The sequence below is a fragment of the Schistocerca serialis genome, chromosome 2 (assembly GCF_023864345.2).
Source record: "Schistocerca serialis cubense isolate TAMUIC-IGC-003099 chromosome 2, iqSchSeri2.2, whole genome shotgun sequence".
In the NCBI taxonomy this organism is placed as follows: domain Eukaryota; kingdom Metazoa; phylum Arthropoda; class Insecta; order Orthoptera; family Acrididae; genus Schistocerca; species Schistocerca serialis.
In genome coordinates this window covers 507,286,365-507,307,613 of record NC_064639.1, presented here as the reverse complement: position 1 = coordinate 507,307,613, position 21,249 = coordinate 507,286,365, and the positions used below count along the sequence as shown (strand labels likewise).

The 21,249-nt window shown below is 39.4% G+C and overlaps 1 protein-coding gene across 4 annotated transcripts in view; it reads right to left on the bottom strand.

Annotated features, from left to right (window-relative positions):
* The window catches only part of LOC126457473 (nascent polypeptide-associated complex subunit alpha, muscle-specific form), a 144,662-nt gene that overhangs the window by 65,298 nt on the left and 58,115 nt on the right, over positions 1-21,249 (bottom strand). For all 4 annotated transcript variants that reach the window (XR_007585474.1, XM_050093765.1, XM_050093766.1 and 1 more), the window contains exons 5-6: positions 14,665-15,110; positions 6,317-6,883 (exon numbers count right to left, since the gene is read on the bottom strand). Coding sequence is in view for 3 of the 4 variants with exons in the window: in XM_050093765.1 (XP_049949722.1) it covers positions 6,317-6,883; positions 14,665-15,110 (1,013 nt within the window). In the remaining variant the exon portion in view is untranslated. The remainder of the gene's footprint in view (positions 1-6,316; positions 6,884-14,664; positions 15,111-21,249) is intronic.

The following is a 21,249-nucleotide window of genomic DNA, read 5'->3' as shown; positions in this document are numbered from 1 at the left end:
TAATGAGGTGTTGAATAGGATTGGGGAGAAGAGAAGTTTGTGGATCAACTTGACTAGAAGAAGGGATCGGTTGGTAGGACATGTCCTGAGGCATCAAGGGATCACAAATTTAGCATTGGAGGGCAGCGTGGAGGGTAAAAATTGTAGAGGGAGACCAAGAGATGAATACACTAAACAGATTCAAAAGGATGTATGTTGCAGTAGGTACTGGGAGATGAAGGAGCTTGCACAGGATAGATTAGCATGGAGAGCTGCATCAAACCAGTCTCAGGACTGAAGACCACAACAACAACAACAACAACAACAATATTAGATCCCTTAACTTCACACGCAGAGAAATGAAAGGCTGTAGAAATGTGATTAGGGGACAGATGGATGCCTAAACTTCCTGTCAGATTAGAACTGCATGCTGGACCAAGACTCGAATTCTGGACCTTTGCTTTTTGTGTGCAATTGCTGTGCCACCTGAGCTACCCAAACCCAAGCATGGCTCACGACCCATCCTCACAGCTTTACTTCCACCAGTATCCTATCTCCAACCTTCCAAAGTTCACATAAGCTCTCCTGCAAAACTTGCAAGACTGGCACTCCTGGAAGAAACGATGTTGCTGAGACATGGCTAAGCCACAGCCTGAGGGATGTTTCCAGAATGTTACTTTCCCTCTGCAGTGGAGTGTGTGCTGATATGAAACTTCCTGATGGGTTAAAACTTTATGTCACAGGAGAGTGTCTGAAGTTTGCAAAGTAGGAGATGAAATACTGCTGAAAATAAAGCTGTGAGGATGGGTCATGGGTTGTGGTTGGGTAGCTGTCGGTAGGGCACTTGCCCGTGAAAGGCCGAGGTAGAGAGTTGAAGTCTCAATCTGGCACACAGCTTCAATCTGCCAGGAAGTTTCGGATCAGCGCACACTCTGCTGCAGAGTAAAAATTTCATTCTGGGAAGATACATGCCATATACAGGAACAAAGTAATATCTGGAGAAAAGAGAAGACAATAATGAATATTAAAACCTCAGATGGCAAGCCTGGTGTGACAAAGGTAAAGCTGCAAGATGGAAGGAATATCAGTCTATATAAGGAACAAAACTTGAAGATAATATTGTAGAAAGGAAAGAGGAAGTACACGACAATGAGATGGGCGCTACAATACTGCAACAATCTGACAGTAAATTTTAATATCTAAGTCGAAACGAGGGCCCTGAGGTAGATGAATTCCTTCAGAGTTATTAGGATCCCTGTGAGTGACAGCCATGACAAAACTGTTCCATCTCTTAGGCTTAGTGTATTAGACAGGCACAATACCCCCACACTTTAAGAGGAACGGATTCATTCCTATTCCAAGTAAAACAGGTGCTGACAGATGTGAATATTACAGAACCATCACTTAAATCAGTAATGGCTGCAAAACAATAATAAAAAGTGGCACAAGTTGACCTTGGGGAAAATCAGTTTGGGTTCAACTAAAATGTAAGAACATATGAGGCAATACTGACCCCAAGTGTCATCTTAGAAAACAGGTTGGAGAGAGAGAGAGAGAGAGAGAGAGAGAGAGAGAGAGAGAGAGAGAGAGAGTAGGAAGTTTGCAGCTATGTGGTGTGGAAATATGCAGGGAGACAATGCTATACAGTGCCAGCCACTTTGCAAATCATACAGACCATTTGCTATGGTAGGAATGGCACTTGAAAGTAGTTCAAACAGGTTGGTAGTAGCTTCAACGACTTCAGACTTCTGTAGCAACCACACAAAGTGTTGCTGGTCTCCTTTGTTCGCATTTACTGTTTGACTAACTCAGTCTGTGATTTTCTTTAGTCCACATTTATTTATTTGTGTGTGTTAAACGGTGTACCACTTCATAATGGGCAAAAAGACAGTGAGACAAGTTTACAAATAAAGATAAGTGTAACATTATTCAGGAAGCGTATAAAAATTCATAAACAAAGCTTGTTGACATTGCACAAAAACTGAACATTCTTCCATCATCATTAAATACAATAGTGAGCAAACAAAAAATAACTGAAGCATCACATTTGGAAGGAGGAAATGAAACACAAAAATGAGTGCATGACAGTCAGTTTCCAGCACTGAAAAATGTGCTACTAAACTGGATAACACAATCTCGTGTTTCGAACATTCCAATTGATGGTACAGTGGTTCATGCTAAAGCAAAGTATTTGACACATGAGTCTTGCAGATTTCAAAGCATCCAATAGTTGGATTGAAAGGTTCAAGAACAAGCATAATTTAGTACATAGATGTGCTCAAGGTAGGCTGGAAGCATGTGAACATTGACACTGTTTAGTCACAGAAAAATACTCTTCCACTAATCATAGAAAACTGCAGTCCCAATGATGTCCTAATACAGATGAAACGGGCTTATTTTTGCAGCTTTTGCCTGACTAAACTCTGGAGATCAGAGGAGAAATATGCCACAGTGGAAAATTTAGTAAAGAGAGGCTGTTGTATCATGTTATAACGAAAGTGGACCTGAAAAGTTGTTTCCAATAGTAGGAAAGAGGAGGACGCCACAATACTTCAAAAATGTGCAGACATTTCCATGTGTGTGTTTAAAAATCAGTAACAACAACTATTTTCAAACAATTCTTGCATGTCTGGGATACAAAATTGGGATTCAGAAACAGGAAGATCATCCTCTTTGCTGACCACTGTGCAGCAAATCCCCCAGATACATTGTATCTATGCAATATAAATGTAGTGTGTTTCCCTCCCAATTGTACAAACCACCTTCAGTCACTTGACCAAGACATTACCAAATACTGGAAACAAAAATTACAGGAAGATTGATGTACAGAAGCTACTAGCTGGTCTTCATACTATGACGAGAAAAGTTGCGATTTAGGAAGCTACACATTTTGTTAAGAAGTTTCGAGAAGATAAGGCCGCTTCAGCTGTAAGTCCTTTACCGATAGGTGTGACCAGTTTCACAGTCTTTTAGTTTTGTTACGGTGCAATAAAATCATGATCCAGTTGAGAAAAGAGAATAGCATGATCCAGCATTCATAGTCAGCAATTTTTTGCTAAGTAGCAGAACATGTCTCAATTTTATTGCACCTCTTGATGGAGCTAAAACATTGCAAAACCTGTCATGCCTGTAAATAAAGTACCCATAGCTGAAATTGTCTTATCTTTTCAAAATAATATATCCAGACTGTGACTACTCTGACTAACAACCCTGATTACAAAGTCTGCATTTTAAAAAGTGCCTGGTATTCTATGCAAGAAAGCACTATCTCAAACTGCTTCAATAAGGCTGGCTTTCACCAGACACCAGTACTTACAGAAAACATCATGCCAGAAAAAAATAATTGTAGCTGAACATCAGCAGCAAATAATGGGGAAGACGAAAATACTGACTATCTTCGCTTCGATGAATGTGTTGATTGTGACAAATATGTTGTTGTCCGTCAGTCCATGACAATTCATGAAGCGCTGCAGGAACAGCTGGCAGAGAATTAAGAGGAAAGTGAAGACGAGAATGAACCAGACCTTTTATCAGTTCCTACAATGTCAAAAGCTACTGGAGCAATGGACACAGTTAAGCACTATGTTCTGAGTTTTGAAGTCAACGGAGAAGTGATAATCACATTGAGCAAGATGGTCATTCGATATTAAAATTAGGACAAAAGAAACATTCAACTATTAACATGTTTTTTTTTTTAAACTTTTGTGAAGACAGGACAATGCACAGTATGTTATTGTGTTATAGTACAATTGGGCTAACAAGATACACCATATTTACCCGAGTACAAGACAATCCTGAATATAAGACGACCCCTCCTTTTTATAAGATGTTCCTTGAGAAAATAAATTTTTTAAACTTATTCTGTCTATTCAAAACTATAAACTTATAATGACATAATGCATCTGCTTAAAAAGTAACATTACAATTTCACATACTTAGGCCATTTATTCACTGTCTACATTTTGATAATACAAGGAGTAACAAAATGAAAGAAATTGTTTATGTTATTTTTTATCCTAATATCTTTTCTGTTTATTTAGCCTTTCATCTGTGGTATCATTATTTTTAATCATAATCATAATCATAATCATCATCATCATCATCATCATCATCATCCTAACAGGACAGCTGTGAAACTTCTATCCTGGTTGTCACAAATATTTGGCTATTTCTTCTGAATATGTTGTGATTTTTGAGGTTGTGGTTGATATAACACAAAGCGGAATTTGTTTCTACACTGACATGAGAATCTTACAATGTCTGTTGCTTCCAAACATATCGTCTGCCCGCTGTTGTCTCAGTGGCTTTGTAGAACCAGCAGCTGACATACCCCTCTATCGTTCCCATCACACCTCATGGTTAGCATCGACAATAGTGCTGCATGAAATATGTAAATATGCCACTGGCCCCAAACTAGACTTTCAGCACCTTCTGCAGAATTTTATGTTACGTTGAGTATTTGTTCGATTTTAAAGTCAATTCAATTCAGAGTACAAATAGACTGAGGCAAACTGGAGCTTAAACATGGTAGACACTCATAAAAATCCAAAGAACACAGAATAGACTCCCATGGTTAGCAACATAATGAACTTTGCTGCCCGCTCACCATTCCCCATCCTGCAGTCACAATAGTTCTAAGCCAGACTGGCATCACTGTTCCCCCTTCAACCCTTCTGTAGTGCTGTGCTTGAGCAATAGTAAAACACAGACGGTAATATCCTTAACAGTACAGGTCATATGCAACAACAGCAAGTAATAGATAAATGAAAGATCGCAATCACAATTCAGTGGATTTCTTGAACTTTCACTCGTACCACGATCTCCACAACGGGTCATCCCAAGGTAATTTATTCTAGCGATAACAATTGAAGCCATGTCAATGTGATTTATTTTGCCTGTTAGATGTTTAATTCTGGGTTATTTTCTTTCTTGTTTCATCTTAATTTCACCCTCTTGCTCTTAAACTGATTAAAAGCTGGTGATGTTTTTCCCTGGTATTCTAATACACGATCAGCGACCAAATTTCTCATTTTCAACTCACTTGGTACATCATTACAGTTTCTCACAACCAAATAGAATACTGACTTGGGTTCAGAATCAAGGAAAGGTATTTGGAGGACAAGATATTCACCTTCGAATGTTACTTTTACTCAAAAAGCAGCATAAATGTACTGTATGTATGTGGTGTCTATATATGTACAAGAACTTTTATTGCAAACCTGTTCAGTTTATAACTAGATAGAATTCACTGGTATTTTCTCCAGTGCTTCACAAAATCGTCAATTTTTAAGCTGAGCATTAGATTATTGTGGCGGCTAGTTCATAGTTACTCACATATCCATTGCACATTGCACTTGCACCGCAAGTCAAATGCCATGATTGTGCAAGCAAGGTCGATACTGTATCAAGCACTTCAGTTTATCGGCAAACCATGACTATTCAAACGAAATCATTGTTTACTAAGCCCTACCCTTCAGAGTTCATCAAAACAGATTTGTACAAAAACTCTATAAATGTAAGACGACCCATATTTACTCTATTAAACTATGTAACAAAGTTGATCTGAGCGGCTATAGTTTAATCTGTGAATATGAGACAACCCCATATTTTTCTGATGATGAATTTGGGAAAAAGCCTCCTTTTATAATCGGGTAAATATGGTAAAATATACAGACAGTTTGTTGAAATAAAAACCGCTATTCAGTTAGCAGTAGCGATTCACTAAGAAGAGACATTAAACGGATGATGGGCGTTTAGTTTTGAGAAGAGTAATAAAAATTTCGATTTTAGTTTATTTTTCATCATCATCACATACTAGGTACATACTTTGGACACTAGAGAGTGCGCCTTCATGTCACTTGGCTTTCCTGCATTCCATTTGGCTGATGGCAGAAGTGTACACATTTGATTTACCAAATGTTGCCATATTTAACACACTTTTGCTTATTGCATGCTAACACACAATTTTGGGAGTTTCTAGGTCTGATATTCTGAACATGACCTCGAAAATGCACATTTTGAATGATACTTTACACATTGCCATAACATGCCAGGAAATGTGGCATTATGAGAGCCCATATTACCCCAAATATGGTACCTGTAATTGTGCATTTTCATAGAGAATAAAAATCAAATCATGACCAAATTTGGCATTTTTCTGTAGTATGTTTCCCTGCTTATGACGTTCAAAGTCAGTGGTCCTTTCAAAAATGTGCTAACAAAATTCCACTGTACTTTTGAAGAATGTGTGCAATCCTACATTGCTTCCTCATAGTCGAAAAGGCATTACTAATCTAACCTAGATGTATATGACTTAAAATCTGTTATGTACACTCACCGTGCTGACAGGAGTTTGTGGAGAATGTTCGGAACCTGAGCTAGTGCTCTGAGCACTCCCCTTCTTGGTACCACTCTCAACAAGGTTTTCCAGGATTGAATCAACTTTCTTCGTGCGTTTTATTGTGCCACTCTTCGGAGATCGCACAGGTGAGACTGGCCCAAGATCTTTGGAAGATGTAGGGGCTGGTGACGGTGAAGGTGATGGTCTCGGTTGTGGTTGCTGCTGCACTCCTGGTGGTGGCAATTGGTGGCCATCATCTGAGTGACGACTGGCAGGGGATTCTGGAGGAGGTGGTGGCGTTGGTGTGTGTGCTGGAGCAGGTGCTGGTGCTGGTGCTGCAACAGGCGCCATTACAGCAGAACCACTAACAACGCTGGGAACTGACGGACTTGACGTCGCAGGTGCTACTGCAGGTTCGTGTTTGTCTCCACTGATAGCTGCACCACCTCCTCTATCCGAAGTAATTTCTGGTGATGGCCGACTTGGTTCCAGTGTTGCGGGTGACATTGGGGTAAGTTGAGAGGGCATTGTCAGCTTTCGTGGCGTCTGGGCAATGACACTTACCTATAACAGAAGATAATTATTCTTGTTTTAGATTACCTTTGTTTGCCACCACGAAAAAGAAGTCGAAGTTATTTTACAACTTCATCACATATAATCAAAATTGCAATTTATTTTTTATCTCAACAAACCATGTAAGTTGGAAATCCACATTTTCTCTTTGTTGCTTATGTTCACAGTACTTGATACGAGAAGCAATTGTGTGAAAACTAGAAGCATCTGGCTTTAAAACCAACTTTCATGTACATATCTGCTTTATGTACATTTTTGAAATTTTGTCTGTTTCTATCAATTATGGTAAAATCAAATTCAATAGTTAACAGAAGAAATAAAGGTAACTAGTCATGGTATAGCTGAATTGTCCTAGTAGCCACAAAAGGACAATTTAGCCACACATGTTTGTTTTTGTTAATCTGTTACAAACGAATATAAACAACGTCCAAAAGTTTAATATCAATTAAAATGTTTACGTACCTGTGGAGGACACACCACTTCACCCATATAATGAATGGTTACTTTTACTCTAATTATTTTTATTCCAACCAGAACATTCAAACTCTGCATCAAATTAAATATGGTAAAGCAACTTAGAAATACTTTTTGAAGACTTTTGCATGTCACAAATTCTGTAATTGCTTCCATTATACAATTCTATGTTCCCTTCGACAGATGGATATGAAATCTAAAAATCAATATTTTTCAACTACTTTATCTTATTGAATATTTTCATGGAAGTGATTATACATTTCTTTGATTAGAGAGATACTCTGCCAAATGTTGCTGAAGTAAGTATAACCAAAGGAGCAACGGGATAGCCAGGATGTCACTCACTTACTTGGAAGGGGCATTTTTACGGGCTTTCAAATTACCTTATTATGTAGCAGAACTGTGCTTATGGTGCTGTTTCCAAGTGGTACTACAAACATGTTGGGTGGAGTTACTGGGATGACACAAAACAGTTTACTGTTCAGCCTCATTGAATGTCAGTAGTACAACACACTATTTTCCTACATTAAAAATATGATTAGGGCGGTTGTTATTCTGGTTGATTATAACATTTAAATAGCACTTAAAATCAATATTCTCACAAAATATCTGGTTTCTTTTTCAATGTAATTGAAGCTTAAAAATCATTAAACATCAAGGTCTGGTCACTAATTGAAAATGCTCTGTTGCTGGCTGATGCTTTGTGACATCAGAGACTAGGAGTAAGAAAAAGCTATACATGTGTTATAGGAGTGTTAGAGTTACGACACTTTTATGTACTTTTTCTACAAACAGTTTAGCTATTTAGTGATGGAACACACAGGTTACAACTTTTAAATAACAACAGAAAGAAGTTTTGTGAACACATGTAGTGGAAACATTGCAACAGTTGATGTGTTTATACTATGCCAATTTAGAGAGGCAATATATGCAATGACGGACTTTCTTTTCCCTGCTTCCTGCAACATCATTAAACTTGCTCAAAACTAAGGAATTGTACAACTTTCGCAAATGGGTCCGTATATTATAACTATCAGTCAAGAGCTACAACCCAAGACACAAGAAAAATATTCTTGGCAAAACTTTGTGCCGATTTCTTCTGTACAAGACACTCAGCAGAGATACTGCACACAGGAGTAGTTCGGTAGAACACCTGAATGATGATAAGGTGGTCCCATGTTTGAATCCTGGAAGGATCAAATACATTTTTGAAAGTTTTACATGAAATACGAAAACAGCATTAGCAAGAACTGACTGTAGTCATCATTTCGATTGTGGGATGCTTTATAGAGAGGGTGGTCCATTGATCGTGACTGGGCCAAATATCTCACGAAATAAGCGTCAAACGAAAAAACTACAAGGAACGAAATTTGTCTAGCTTGAAAGGGGAAACCAGATGTCGCTTTGGTTGGCCCGCTAGATGGCACTGCCATAGGTCAAATGGATATCAACTGCGTTTTTTCAAATAGGAACCCCCATTTTTTTTATTACATATTCGTGTAGTACATAAAGAAATAGGAATTTTTTAACTGGACCACTTTTTTCGCTTTGTGATAGATGGCGCTGTAATCGTTGCAAACATATAGCTCACAATTTTAGACGAATAGTTGGTAACAGGTAGGATTTTTAAATTAAAATGCAGAATGTAGGTGTGTTTGACTATTTTATTTCGGTTTTTCAATGTGATACGTGTACCTTTGTTAACTTATCATTTCTGAGAACACATGCTGTTACAGTGTGATTTCCTGTAAATACCACATTAATGCAATAAATGCTCAAAATGATGTCCGTCACCCTCAATGCATTTGGTAATACGTGTAATAACATTCCTCTCAACAGCGAGTAGTTAGCCTTCTGTAATGTTCACGCATGTATTGACAATGCACCGACGCATGTTGTCAAGCATAGTCGGTGGATCACGATAGCAAATATCCTTCAACTTTCCCCACAGAAAGAAAATCCAGGGATGTCATATCCGGTGAACATGCGGGCCATGGTATGGTGCTTCGATGACCAATCCACCTGTCATGAAATATGCTATTCAATACTGCTTCAACCGCACGCCAGACATCCATCATGTTGGATGTACATCGCCATTCTGTCATGCAGTGAAACATCTTGTAGTAACATCGGTAGAACATTATGTAGGAAATCAGCATTATTGCACCATTTAGATTGCCATCGATAAAATGGGGGCCAATTATCCTTCCTCCCATAATGCCGTGACAGCAGCTAAAACACCTACTTGGGTATCATCATTTATTGCAAGTCGCGGTTGACGTTTCACGTGTGGCTGAACACTTCCTGTTTCCTTAAATAACGTAACTATACGGCGAATGGCCCGGACACTTGGATGATGTCATCCAGGATACCGAGCAGCATACATAGCACATGCTCGTTGGGCATTTTGATCACAATAGCCATACATCAACACAATATCGACCTTCTCCGCAGTTGGTAAACAGTCCATTTTAACATGGGTAATGTATCACGAAGCAAATACCGTCCGCCCTGGTGGAATGTTACGCGATACCACATACTTATACGTTTGTGACTATTACAGCGCCATCTATCACAAAGCGAAAAAAGTGGTCCAACTAAAACATTCAAATTTGTTTACGTACTACAAGAATATGTAATAAAAATGGGGGTTCCTTTTTTAAAAAAATGCAGTTGGTATCCATTTGACCTATGGCAGCACCATCTAGCAGGCCAACCATAGCGCCATCTGGTTTCCCCTTTCTAGCTAGACGAGTTTTGTTCTTTGTAGTTTTTTTGTTTGATGCTTATTTCATGAGCTATTTGGCCCGGTCACTACTAATGGACCAGCTTGTACAGCTTCACATAGTCTTAGTTTGAGAAATGGACAACAGAGTATAAATGCATTTACTTCGCAAACAAACAATTCACTTTTGGAAAACATTGCTAGTACTGACGATATCACCATATGTCCCAGTACAACGAGGTGTAGGATGATGAGGTTATATGGAAAGATATAAAGCATGTACAACATGCAGGTGACACAAACATAAGAACTGAGATGTTTGTGATAGTAAACTAACATTAACGACTAAAGCCGACTGCAAAAGTTTAAACAATAAGGATACTTGGTGGGCAGTACAAAGATAAAAACATTGTTTCTAGTGAAGTAAAAGGTCTGTGGTCATATTAACTAGAAAATATCTTTCTGAACGTGGCTTGTGTGCAAATGTAAGCACATGTAAACAGCAAGGAAAACACAATAACAATCTCTTTCTGATCAGTATGCTGAAGTTTTGTAATTGCGATTTGGTTTTCATATGGGAGGACTGTCGAGTCGTTTTTCAAATAAGTTAAATTTTTATTTCAGATTAGTTTTGAACTATCGATCTATGGACATCATCTTATAAAATCAGACAACACTGGGTTACCAAATAATTGAGGTATAATTTGGTAAAACAACAATTTTCACTAGGAGTTTATTTTTGTTGAATGATGCTGGAACACTCAAAAACAACTTTTCAGGAGTTCTTATAGATGTATTTATACAGTATGGTACTACACACCAATTGTAACCAATTTTCTGAAATGTAAATTAGAAAACACATCACTGTGAATTAGCATTATAACCGTAGGAGCAACGAGATAGCCAGGATGTCACTCACTTACTTGGAAGGGGCATTTTTACGGGCTTTCAAATTACTTGAATTTCATTTCCGTTATTAGAAAAGAGTACTGAAACTCGAGAGGAAGAAAAGCTTGTTAGGAGCATAAAATGACATAATTAATGATTTAAGACAATTTCCAGAATACAGTCAAATACCCTATTTGCTGAACATGCCCAAACAATTTTCAGGGTTTTTTTGGTGAGGGACCTGACTGCCTGCTTCACAACTTAGGCTACTTGGGTTCTCCCATCCAATATTAACCCATCGGTGGACGCGCCTGTGGCAGTTAGCTGCAAGATTTAGTTTTCTGTTAGTATTACAATTAGTGTTACAGTTGCGTCCACGTCCAGATAAGTATTTGTTATTCTCAACAGATGTCACCACTTAGTACATCTGCGCAATTCATGCTTTCAGCAGTTTGACTGCTATTATTGTTTGAAACGTGAGTGTTGCGTTTGCAACGTGTTTGCCGCTATGCGCCGTGTGATGTAAGTATTTTCTATATTTGTGTTTTTCTTTCGCCTCAAGGCAACCTTTCTTTTATATTAGTATATAATGAATATTCGAATCGAATCGAAGTTCCCATATGCAATTTTCATTACTTTTTACCATATTGGATATTGATTTGCTGTAATATATTACTTTTATAAAAACATGTGTTTCGTAATGTCTCATAAAAGCATGAAAATCGAGAAAAAGTTGGCATTTGATAAGCAGCATCCAACTGTATGTCCTGAAGAGAAAGTACTGCAAGAATTGTCAGAAGAAGAATTACAAGGATTGTCAGATTCATGTGAATCTGAGATGGAAGAAGTAGTTATTGAAGAAGAAAACCACAGTAGTGACTCCGAACAATAAACAGAGGAAAGAGATGACCAGTTGATTGAAGAGGGGAGACAACAAACAGATGATTACTGATTTTATGTAGTATAAAGAAACTATTTGGAAAAGTGAACCGCTTCCTTCTTCTTCTAAAACCAAGGCCAAGATCATCCTAATAGTTTAGCCAGGTTCAAAAGCAAGTGCTGAAATTATGGAAAAAGAAATTGATGCATTTTACCTATTTATTATTGATGGGATGATTGACAACATTGTGGAAAATACAAACCGATACATCCAGAATAGTAAAAGAGCTGAAGTTCAATATTCAAGAGAATGAGACTGTTGACACACCACAAAACGATAGATAAAGGCTCTTTTAGGTGCATTATATCTAACAGGTATAAAGAAAAGAAGACACATGAATTGCTGTTAACTGCGGGATGGAGATGATACAGGAATAATTATTTTACAAGCTCTCTTCAACTATAAGCACTTTCGCTTTCTGCTTCGATCTCTTAGGTTTGACGACCTGAGTACCCGGAATGAAAGAAAGCAAGTGACAAACTAGCACCTATTCAGGACTTCCATCAAGAGTTTGTCAACAACTGCCTTGTTCACTAAAATGTCAGCGAGCTTTTCACTATTGACGAGATGTTGCATCCTTTCAGAGGACGCTGTGGATTTGTACAGAACATCCCTAATAAGCCTGCAAAATATGGGACCAAGATTTATGCCTTGTGTGATGCCAAAACATTTTACACCCTGAATTTTGAAATTTACTGTGGGAAGCAGATGCCAGGACCCTAGCTGAAGTCTAACAAGCCTGATGACATTGTGCAAAGATAGTACCACCAACTGAAAAAACAAACAGAAATCTTATGACTGACAATTACTACAGTAACTTCCCGCTCGCTGAAAATCTCAAAGGTTTGACTCTCTTGAGAACCATGAATAAATATAAGAAGAAAATACCTCAAGAATTCCAAGCAAATAAAAGCCGAGAAGTCCAGTCATATCCCTTCGGTTTTCAAGACAATTTTTGTATGGTCTCTACTGTTCCTAAAAAGAAGAAAGCTGTGATTTTTTTTTATCAACAATGCATAGCACAAATGAAATAGATCAAGAGACTAAGAAATCGAGAGTGAATTTGGACTACAATCCTACCAGAGGAGGACTAGACACTGTAGATAACATGTGCTCATCCTACAGTACTTCCAGAATAACGCCATGATGGCCAGTTGCACTTTTCTACAGACATCTAGATATTGCTGGGATAAATGCAAACATTGTTTTCAAATTCAACAATCCTCATAACAATGAAAGAAGACAAATTTTTTTTAAAGATCTTGCTCTGGACCTAATGGAAGAACATTTGAATCAACGAGCGTTACTGGAGACACTTCCCAAGGATATTCAGGCCCTCTTGACCAAGTATAGGCATGAAGAAGAGAAGACCAAGAAGCCAACAAAAACTGGACTTTGCTACATATGTGGCAGGCATAAAAACAACAGAACCAAAGCAGTGTGTATAAAATGCAAGAAAAACGTATGCAAGAAACAGTGTCATAGATAAAAAATGTGAGCAATGTGAAAGTGAGCTGCAGACGGAAGGTGACCAGTTTATTCACAATCATAAACAGGAGTGGGAATTTATGAATGCTCCATTTCATAATGTGTCCCCTTGTTACTTTCTTTTCATGTGAATCAGTGCAATTAAGTGATATAATTAAAAGAACCATGAAGGCAATAAATTACAATGACAATAAAAGACAATTGTGACAGCAACAAATAAATAGAAGATTACTTTTGTAGAGCCATGTAATGTTATGTTATGTTTTCTCCAACAACATGTAACTGGCAATTATATACAGATTATTTTTTTTTAGGTTAAAAATGTAATAATAACTGCGGCGTAACAGCCGCAACACGCCCACTCATGGAAGTATGGAAGGCGCACCCAGCGGAGGGTTAAATTAAACCAGTCATCAATCACAAGATTGTTTTGAACATCACAATGCTTTACTAATAGTGCTCCTGTTGTATGTGGTAAGCTGTTGCATTCGTCTGAACTTTGAGCTAATTTACCCAGGTAATTATTGTGGAGATGGGTGGGAGTGGGGTGGGGTATGGAGCGGGGGCAGCCAACAGTTTAACGTGGATTCTGAACCACGGTGATGCTCCACATTTGTCACATCAGCACCCATCACCAGGGTGAAAGAAGTGGTAAGTGACAAATAAAAGTCATAGGACTTACTGGGGACAGAATCCAGGGATTTTTTCGTCTCCTCCTGTTTTTTCCTCACTATCCTCTTAGTTCTAACTCCACTACCCATTCCACCTCCTTTATCTTCGTACTTCTCGTTCTGTCCTATTATTTCTGGAATTAAGCCGCTACAGTCCTTATCAATGAACCTCCAATACTCGGAAGCCTCTTCACTTCACCTCCCTTTGTCCTTAACAACCAAATCCCTCTCATCCTGGGGTGTGCTGACTTGCCCCTCATTTCTAACCTCTAAGGATACTGTTTTGTGTTTTCAAGTGCACCTTTCAGCAGTTCTTCAATTTTGCCTCCTGAAGTTAAGTGCTGAAGAGCCGTTTTGTCTCCTTGTAGTTTTAGAATTTTCACAGTGAATTTTCATCCTGATAAAAATAACCACAGTAATAATGAAAATGCAATGAAACTGTTTCTATGGCATTCTGCCAATGGCACATTACAACATATCTTCGGTTATAAAATTACACACCCGATTCAAGTAACATTTATGCATGTCTCAAGCATTAACACAAAAATTAATGTATGTCTCAATTCTTAAAACAAAAATTACTAACCGTATCTTTGCTAACCTCCCCGTTAAGTGGCAAGGGCTGCTGCTGTAATTGTGACTGCTGTGGTCTGTGAGTAAGAGGAAGAGGGCGGCGGTAACTGTCAGCACTTAAATCAACACTTCCCTCTGCTACAACACTGGGCACTGGCTGTTGGTGCTGGTGCGATGGGGGAACGCCAGCTCCTGGAGATCCTGCGACCGGAACACCAACCCCAGCTGCAGCTGCTGAAGCTAATGCAGCACGGTTCATTTCTTGGTTCACCAATAGCTGTAAACTGAAGAGGGGTCCAGTAGCACCTGCAGCACCTACACCTACACCCACACCAGGCTGGCCATGACCATGACCTGATTTAGCCCAAGCACCACCAACATGTGCATGTTGTGGCATAGGGCCTGGACCAGCCCCTCGAGGATAGTACCCAGGAGGGCCTTGGGCTCCAGTCGCTGGTCCTGCAAAAGTAAAGAACTGTGGTATCACGACTATTATGCATAAAGAAAATGATTTTCCAAATAAATCCACAATTAAGTGAACAAAGAGAAAATTTCTACTTGTCAATGTAAAAGGGTTACATGCAAACACAAAATAAAAAAAGTCTTGTTTTCAAATCAAGACGTAGAAGTGAGTTTATGATATAATCATGGAACCTACATTGGGAAGATACAACACAATAAAGTACTGTAAGAAATTTCAGTTTGAACACTATACACCAGTAAGCATCTAAAATTAAATGGCATATGTAAGTTAGCTGAACTACTCTTGAAAGGTGATACAGTACAATCCCACTTTTACGTTCCCGAAATTAATGTTATGCCGCTGTTTACAACATTTTTTGTTGCTCCTGTGAAATTTCTTATGTCCGCAATGTAAATTCACACCCAATTTTGCATTAACAGATTTATAATTTTCCCACAATTTACACATTGCGAAAAAATGACAGAAAATTATGCTGGCCATATGTTGGCCATCAAGCAGTGTTTACAAACATTACGTAGTTAACTTTTTGACGCCAGGGCACTATCCTCAGTGGCAGGTAAACATGGAAAAGTTGGAATAATTCATGCCATATATCTCCTGCCGCTGCCATGCTCAACTCAGCATGGTGGCTGATGAGAGCAACTAGGTTCGTCCGAATTCAAGATATCATGACCAATCACAACCATTTCCAAACTCACTCTGGTGTGCATCACAGTTTCGTGATTGTTGTGTTCGTTGTGACACCTCTATCAAACCATATTTAGTGTGTTTTGGCGTTTGATCACTTGTAGCACTAGTTGCGGAGGGGGGGGGGTGTCTTTTGTTAACATTTCCACTAGTTGGCACTATCATTCACTTTGCATAACTCACATGTTTTTAGTTTAAACGCAGCACCAATCACGTATTTTTTCATGTCGAGCAATAAATGTTTCGAGAATTTACTTTCACTGTCAAGTACATTATTTATGTATGTATTTTTTGTGATGTGAGTGATTGCGTGCGCGTGTGTGTGTGTGTGTGTGTGTGTGTGTGTGTGTGTGTGTGTGTGTGTGTGTAACTGAGGAGGCAAAGTACCTAAAGAAAATTCTCAAAATGCGTTGTGCAAGACATGAAAAAATACGTAACTGGTGCAGGGTTTCATTATTTAAATAATGAATGACATCTGCAGACTTTCCAAAAACATTGATTATGATGTACGAGATCGAGTCAAACATTTCCACTTCCCAGATATCAGCTCCAGTTACATCAGTAGTTTTTATTGGATAATGAATCTTTATTAGATAATAAATAAGTCTCTGACAAGTATTTTGATGCATATTATGTAAATATTTCATACAGGAAGTGCGAAAATGCAAGGGGTATCCAATACGTAACTTTTACAGCTTAAAATGTTATTTCCCACATTTTATACTATTTTTTTGAAGTCCCTTGAAAATTGTAAAAGTGGGGTTTCACTGCATCCAGAATCACAGGAATGTTTTCCATTACTTCTTTTATTGTCTTCCCTACTGTCCCGTTTTGCTGTGCTCTCGATCTGGTTGATATACAAGAAAGTAGGTAACTGGACAGATAACAAAATCTACTGACCGAACAGGAACACACATATGAAGGTACTTAAATTTGCAAGCTTGTTTTGAGCCAATGGTTGCTACTTCTAGCAGAAAGATTGAAGGGGAAGGATGGCATGAGGAGATAAAGACTTATTGTTGGGGACTGCTCTGGACAAGATTTAAAAACCTGAGAGCTTACAGTTGGAAGGCAGGCTAATTTGCAAGATAGAGATTACTGACAATACATCATGCACGAGTTAATAAGAGCAGAAAACTAAGTGCACTGTATATGGTAGAGTTGGGAAGAGAGTGGAGGGGGGCAGGAGGCAGCGCAAGAGAAGATGGACATTCAGAAAATAAAAATATATAGAAAACTAAAAGAGAGTGAAGAAAGGAATAATTACTGAGAAGAAATGCTAAGACTGAAGAAATTAAAATATATTACGGCAGATGGGTGGCAAGAACCAAGGACATGTTGCAACACCAGTTCCCACCTGCAGAGATTTGAGAAACTGGTGTCTGGGGAAAGAATCCAGATGGCACGTGTGGTGAAACAGGCACCGAGGTCATGACTGTCATGTGGTAGAGCATGTTCTGCAAAAGGATATTTTCTGTTGCCAGTATACACTCACTGTCTTTGCCCATTCATTCTAACTGATAACATGGTGATAGACACCCCAATGTAAAAGGCCAATTAGAGTTTACATAACAGCCAATACCCCTCATATATTGTTTCACAGAGGGCTCCCCAAACTAGGCTAGTTATAAGACTAGTGTACGTGGTGATAGAAGGATGCATAGGACAAGTCTTATGGGCAGGGGGGGAGGGGGACAGTCACAAGCGTAGGAGCCATATGGTAGGGAAATGGGTGCAGAGGGAGCATAGGGTCTGACAATGATATTACAGAGACTGGGAGGGCAACAAAAAGCTGTTCCAGGTGTGGTGGGCAAAATATTGGATAGAACGGACCTCAGTATTTTGCAACGACAAACATTAATTCATCCTAGTCACATTTCTCTTTTAGGTCAATTTACTTTGCCCAATGTTTTTGATGGAGTAGACTGCATCTTTTAAAGATCATACTTGAGCATCTGTTAAGGTTTCTACAGCAATAATAACTCTTCACTGTACATTAATAAACATTTCCAGCAAAACAAATTCTTTAGATGTAAGGAATATAGGTTAAACTCTTTACGGTACCAAATCAAGTAAGCGGGGTAAATGGTACCACAATTCCTACTTCGAACGACCCTTTCTTTTTGGGCAAGTGCGAACTGCTTTGTTGTTATTTTGCAATCAAGGCCTCTACTTGCAAATTTTTTCATCCCGTTAATCCAGAAGACTTTTATAGTAGTCAAGAGTTCCATAATTTAAATAATGAAAATTGCACCAGTTATTTATTTTTTTTTAAATGCTTTGCACAGTGTGTTTCAAGGATTTATTCTCATTTTCAAGTGCATTTTTGCATTTGTTTGTTTGAAATTGTACATCACTTTCATTGCCTGTCTAGGCACTAGCAAACTTAAGTTGCAGGCTTTCCTGAATCATCTAATATGATTAATGAAATTAAGCCAACAGTTTCATTTTAGTCTTTACTCAGTAATCAATGAGAAGAATCTCTCGTGCATCCAAGTAAACATTAACCATGTGCTTTCCCGTCAGATTTCTCAGGCCACTGAATTCCACTGAGTACAATGATTGCAACTTTATTTCTGCGCCAAGTGCTGGATGCACTTAAAAATGATAAATTTTATGCAATTAGGTCTGATGACAGCCGAGTCGTTTTGCACCTGTTTCTTCTCATTCTGAGATGATTAAAATGTAGTATAAATATTTATTCCAGCTCTGGATTAAAAAATTTATGCCACTCACTCACAGACTTTAAGAGCTGCTACTCTGCTCAGACATGAAATTAGGAAAGGTCTTGTTGCTATTCTATACTAAAATAAAATATGTTCAATTGGTGCATGAGCAACACAAAACCTGGGAGCTGTTGGATGCACCCTTTAAGTAAGTGTGTCACATAACAAGGAAATTTTGCAGGAGACCGTAGTGAATCACCAGTTTCAGCAATGGATTTGGTGCTTGCTCTAAAGATGCCTGCTGGTAATCTGATGTGACAGTTGTCACTGCCTTAAATTCTTAGATACGAAGGCCACATTGATACATCGATTGTACAACACCAGCCCAACTATGATCAAACAAAAGTCCACAAACCTGCTTGTATACCAAGCCCTATTGCATTCTTCAGAGCCGTTTATGCTCATAATTTCAGGTTTCTTAAGTGAGGATAAATTTCTCATCGAATACATAGCCAAGGAATCTTCCCGATTCTCTGAACCTCGGTCTGCCAGTTACAACTTCAAAGATAAAAATCATTATGGGCTCGAATGTCAGAGAAGATGATTGTGCCTAGAGCACTATTTTCTCCTCAGACCAAATTTAGTTAAAAGCTTAAGTAAGTTTGAATTTGGGATGGATGATGAAGGAAACATGTCATACCGGAATCATGGGTAGACGGACTGATGGGGTTAAAGGGAACAAATTATGAGGTAATCGGTTTGCCCATCCTACAGATGTCAAGCCAGGAAAAGCCCCTGGAGGGGAAGGGCAATGAAACTGCTTCTATCCGAGAATCAGAAAAACCAAGAGACAGAAGCAAGTAAAAGTGAGATAGGGATGAAAGGCTGAAGTATGCACAAGTTGCTCTGCTCAGACAACAGTTGGAAGCTGCCGGGATGTATTACGTGATTGGATATGCACCTTTTGCATTCAACCGGTGTTTTCTCACCTGCCATTAACCCACTCAAACTAGCAAAGCAGATTTAAAAGGTTGGAAGAGCAGGAGCTATCCCAGAACACTGAGCAAATGCAGCCATTGGCCCAATGGGTCAAAGCAGGTGATGAGGCACCCCTCCAGTCCCTCAAGTGGCTGATGAGACCAATTAGCCCTACCTCACAAGCAGGAAAATGTAACACCACACATGCTGGTTTGGCATTGTCTGCTAGTACCAGAGGCAGTGTGTCAGCAAGGTAAAGGTTTCATGGTAAGATGGCCAAATTGCAGCAGTCCAGAAGGATGTGGGCCACTGCCAAACAGGCACAACACAGACAGGGGGATCGATCCTCATGTCGTCAGATGTGGCCATGGTTCAGCTAACTGTGGTTAATGTGAAGCCAACAGAAAAGCATGAAGGGAAGACCACTACATGGCCATGCACCCCTTTACTGTTTGGGGTTTGTTCGGAGGAAGCACGACACAGTAATCTGTGTTCCAAGCATCCAACAACTGATGATGTACAGTTGACTAAAGGTCTTGTTACAATCCTCTATTTCCAAAGTCGACATCCTGGTAGCCAACTTGAACAACTGGTCTGCATGTCCGTTCCGTTGGATGCCAATAAGAGCTGGGGTCCAGATGAAGACCGGCCATCCAGCTTGATGGAATCCAGAAAGGAGGTCCTGAATAGTAACAACCAATGGGTGTCAAGGGTAGTGTGGTCAATAACCTGAAGACTACTCAAGGAATCATTGCCTTTTTAGGAATGTCTAGCTGGTGCAAGGATGAACACGAGTGAGGGTTTGAGCAGCAGGTACCAACTCTGCAAAATGCATTGAAAATGGCCAGGAAATGGGAGCAAAGAAATACAGTCTTTCAGTCCAATGGATAGGTCAAGACAGATCATGGATGGGATGCACACCATGGGAGTGTATTTGATTGCTCCCCGATAAGAAGCGGGAGCGGAGCTCAGAGCAGAGACTCTGAGACTCTGTATGCAAACTGCGTGCGATTCCAGTCTTCAGCCCCTGTTGTGGGAGGTGAATCTGTCTACCAGGAAAAAGGATGTGGTAGTTCACATGCTCAGGAGAGCAGAGAAAGTGTACTACATAGATGAGCAGCAGTTGTTGGCACCTGATCTATTGGGGAGGAACACGAGCCTTTGCCAGTAGGCTGTTCACAGGGCTAGTCCAAAATGCACCTATTGAAAATTGGACCCCACAATCATGTATTGGATCCAGCACCTACATATGCTGAAGGCAATGGCGAGCCATATATCGGACTCCCATAATCAAGGCAGGACAGGATCAGACCTTTGTAGTGCTGTGAAAGTGCAGATCGGTTTGCGCCCCAGCTGACATTACTGATGCAATGAGTAGTGACCAGCAAGTTTGCTTAAGCTGGTGAAGATGGATAAACCATGTCAACTATGCATTGAAGAAGACCACTCCAAAAAAGCGATAAGATTCCACAACACTGAGCAATTGGTCGTTAAGCTACAGTTCTGGTAGTGGATGGATAGTATGATGGTGACAGGTGCACAATGCATGACATCTTCAGCTGACAATAATAAGCCATGGGGAGGGGGGGGGGGGGGTTGTTCTGTGGGAAGCATGAACTTGAACACAGAAAGTACGGTGTGGCAAGAAGTCCACACAAAAGTTGGAAACGGGTCCTAGAGACCCGACTCAGGTAGAATATGAGGATGTGGTGATGCCATGTGGTGTGAAAAGCTTTCTGCAAGTCAAAGACAATAGTGATAAGGCACTGACACTGGGAAAAAG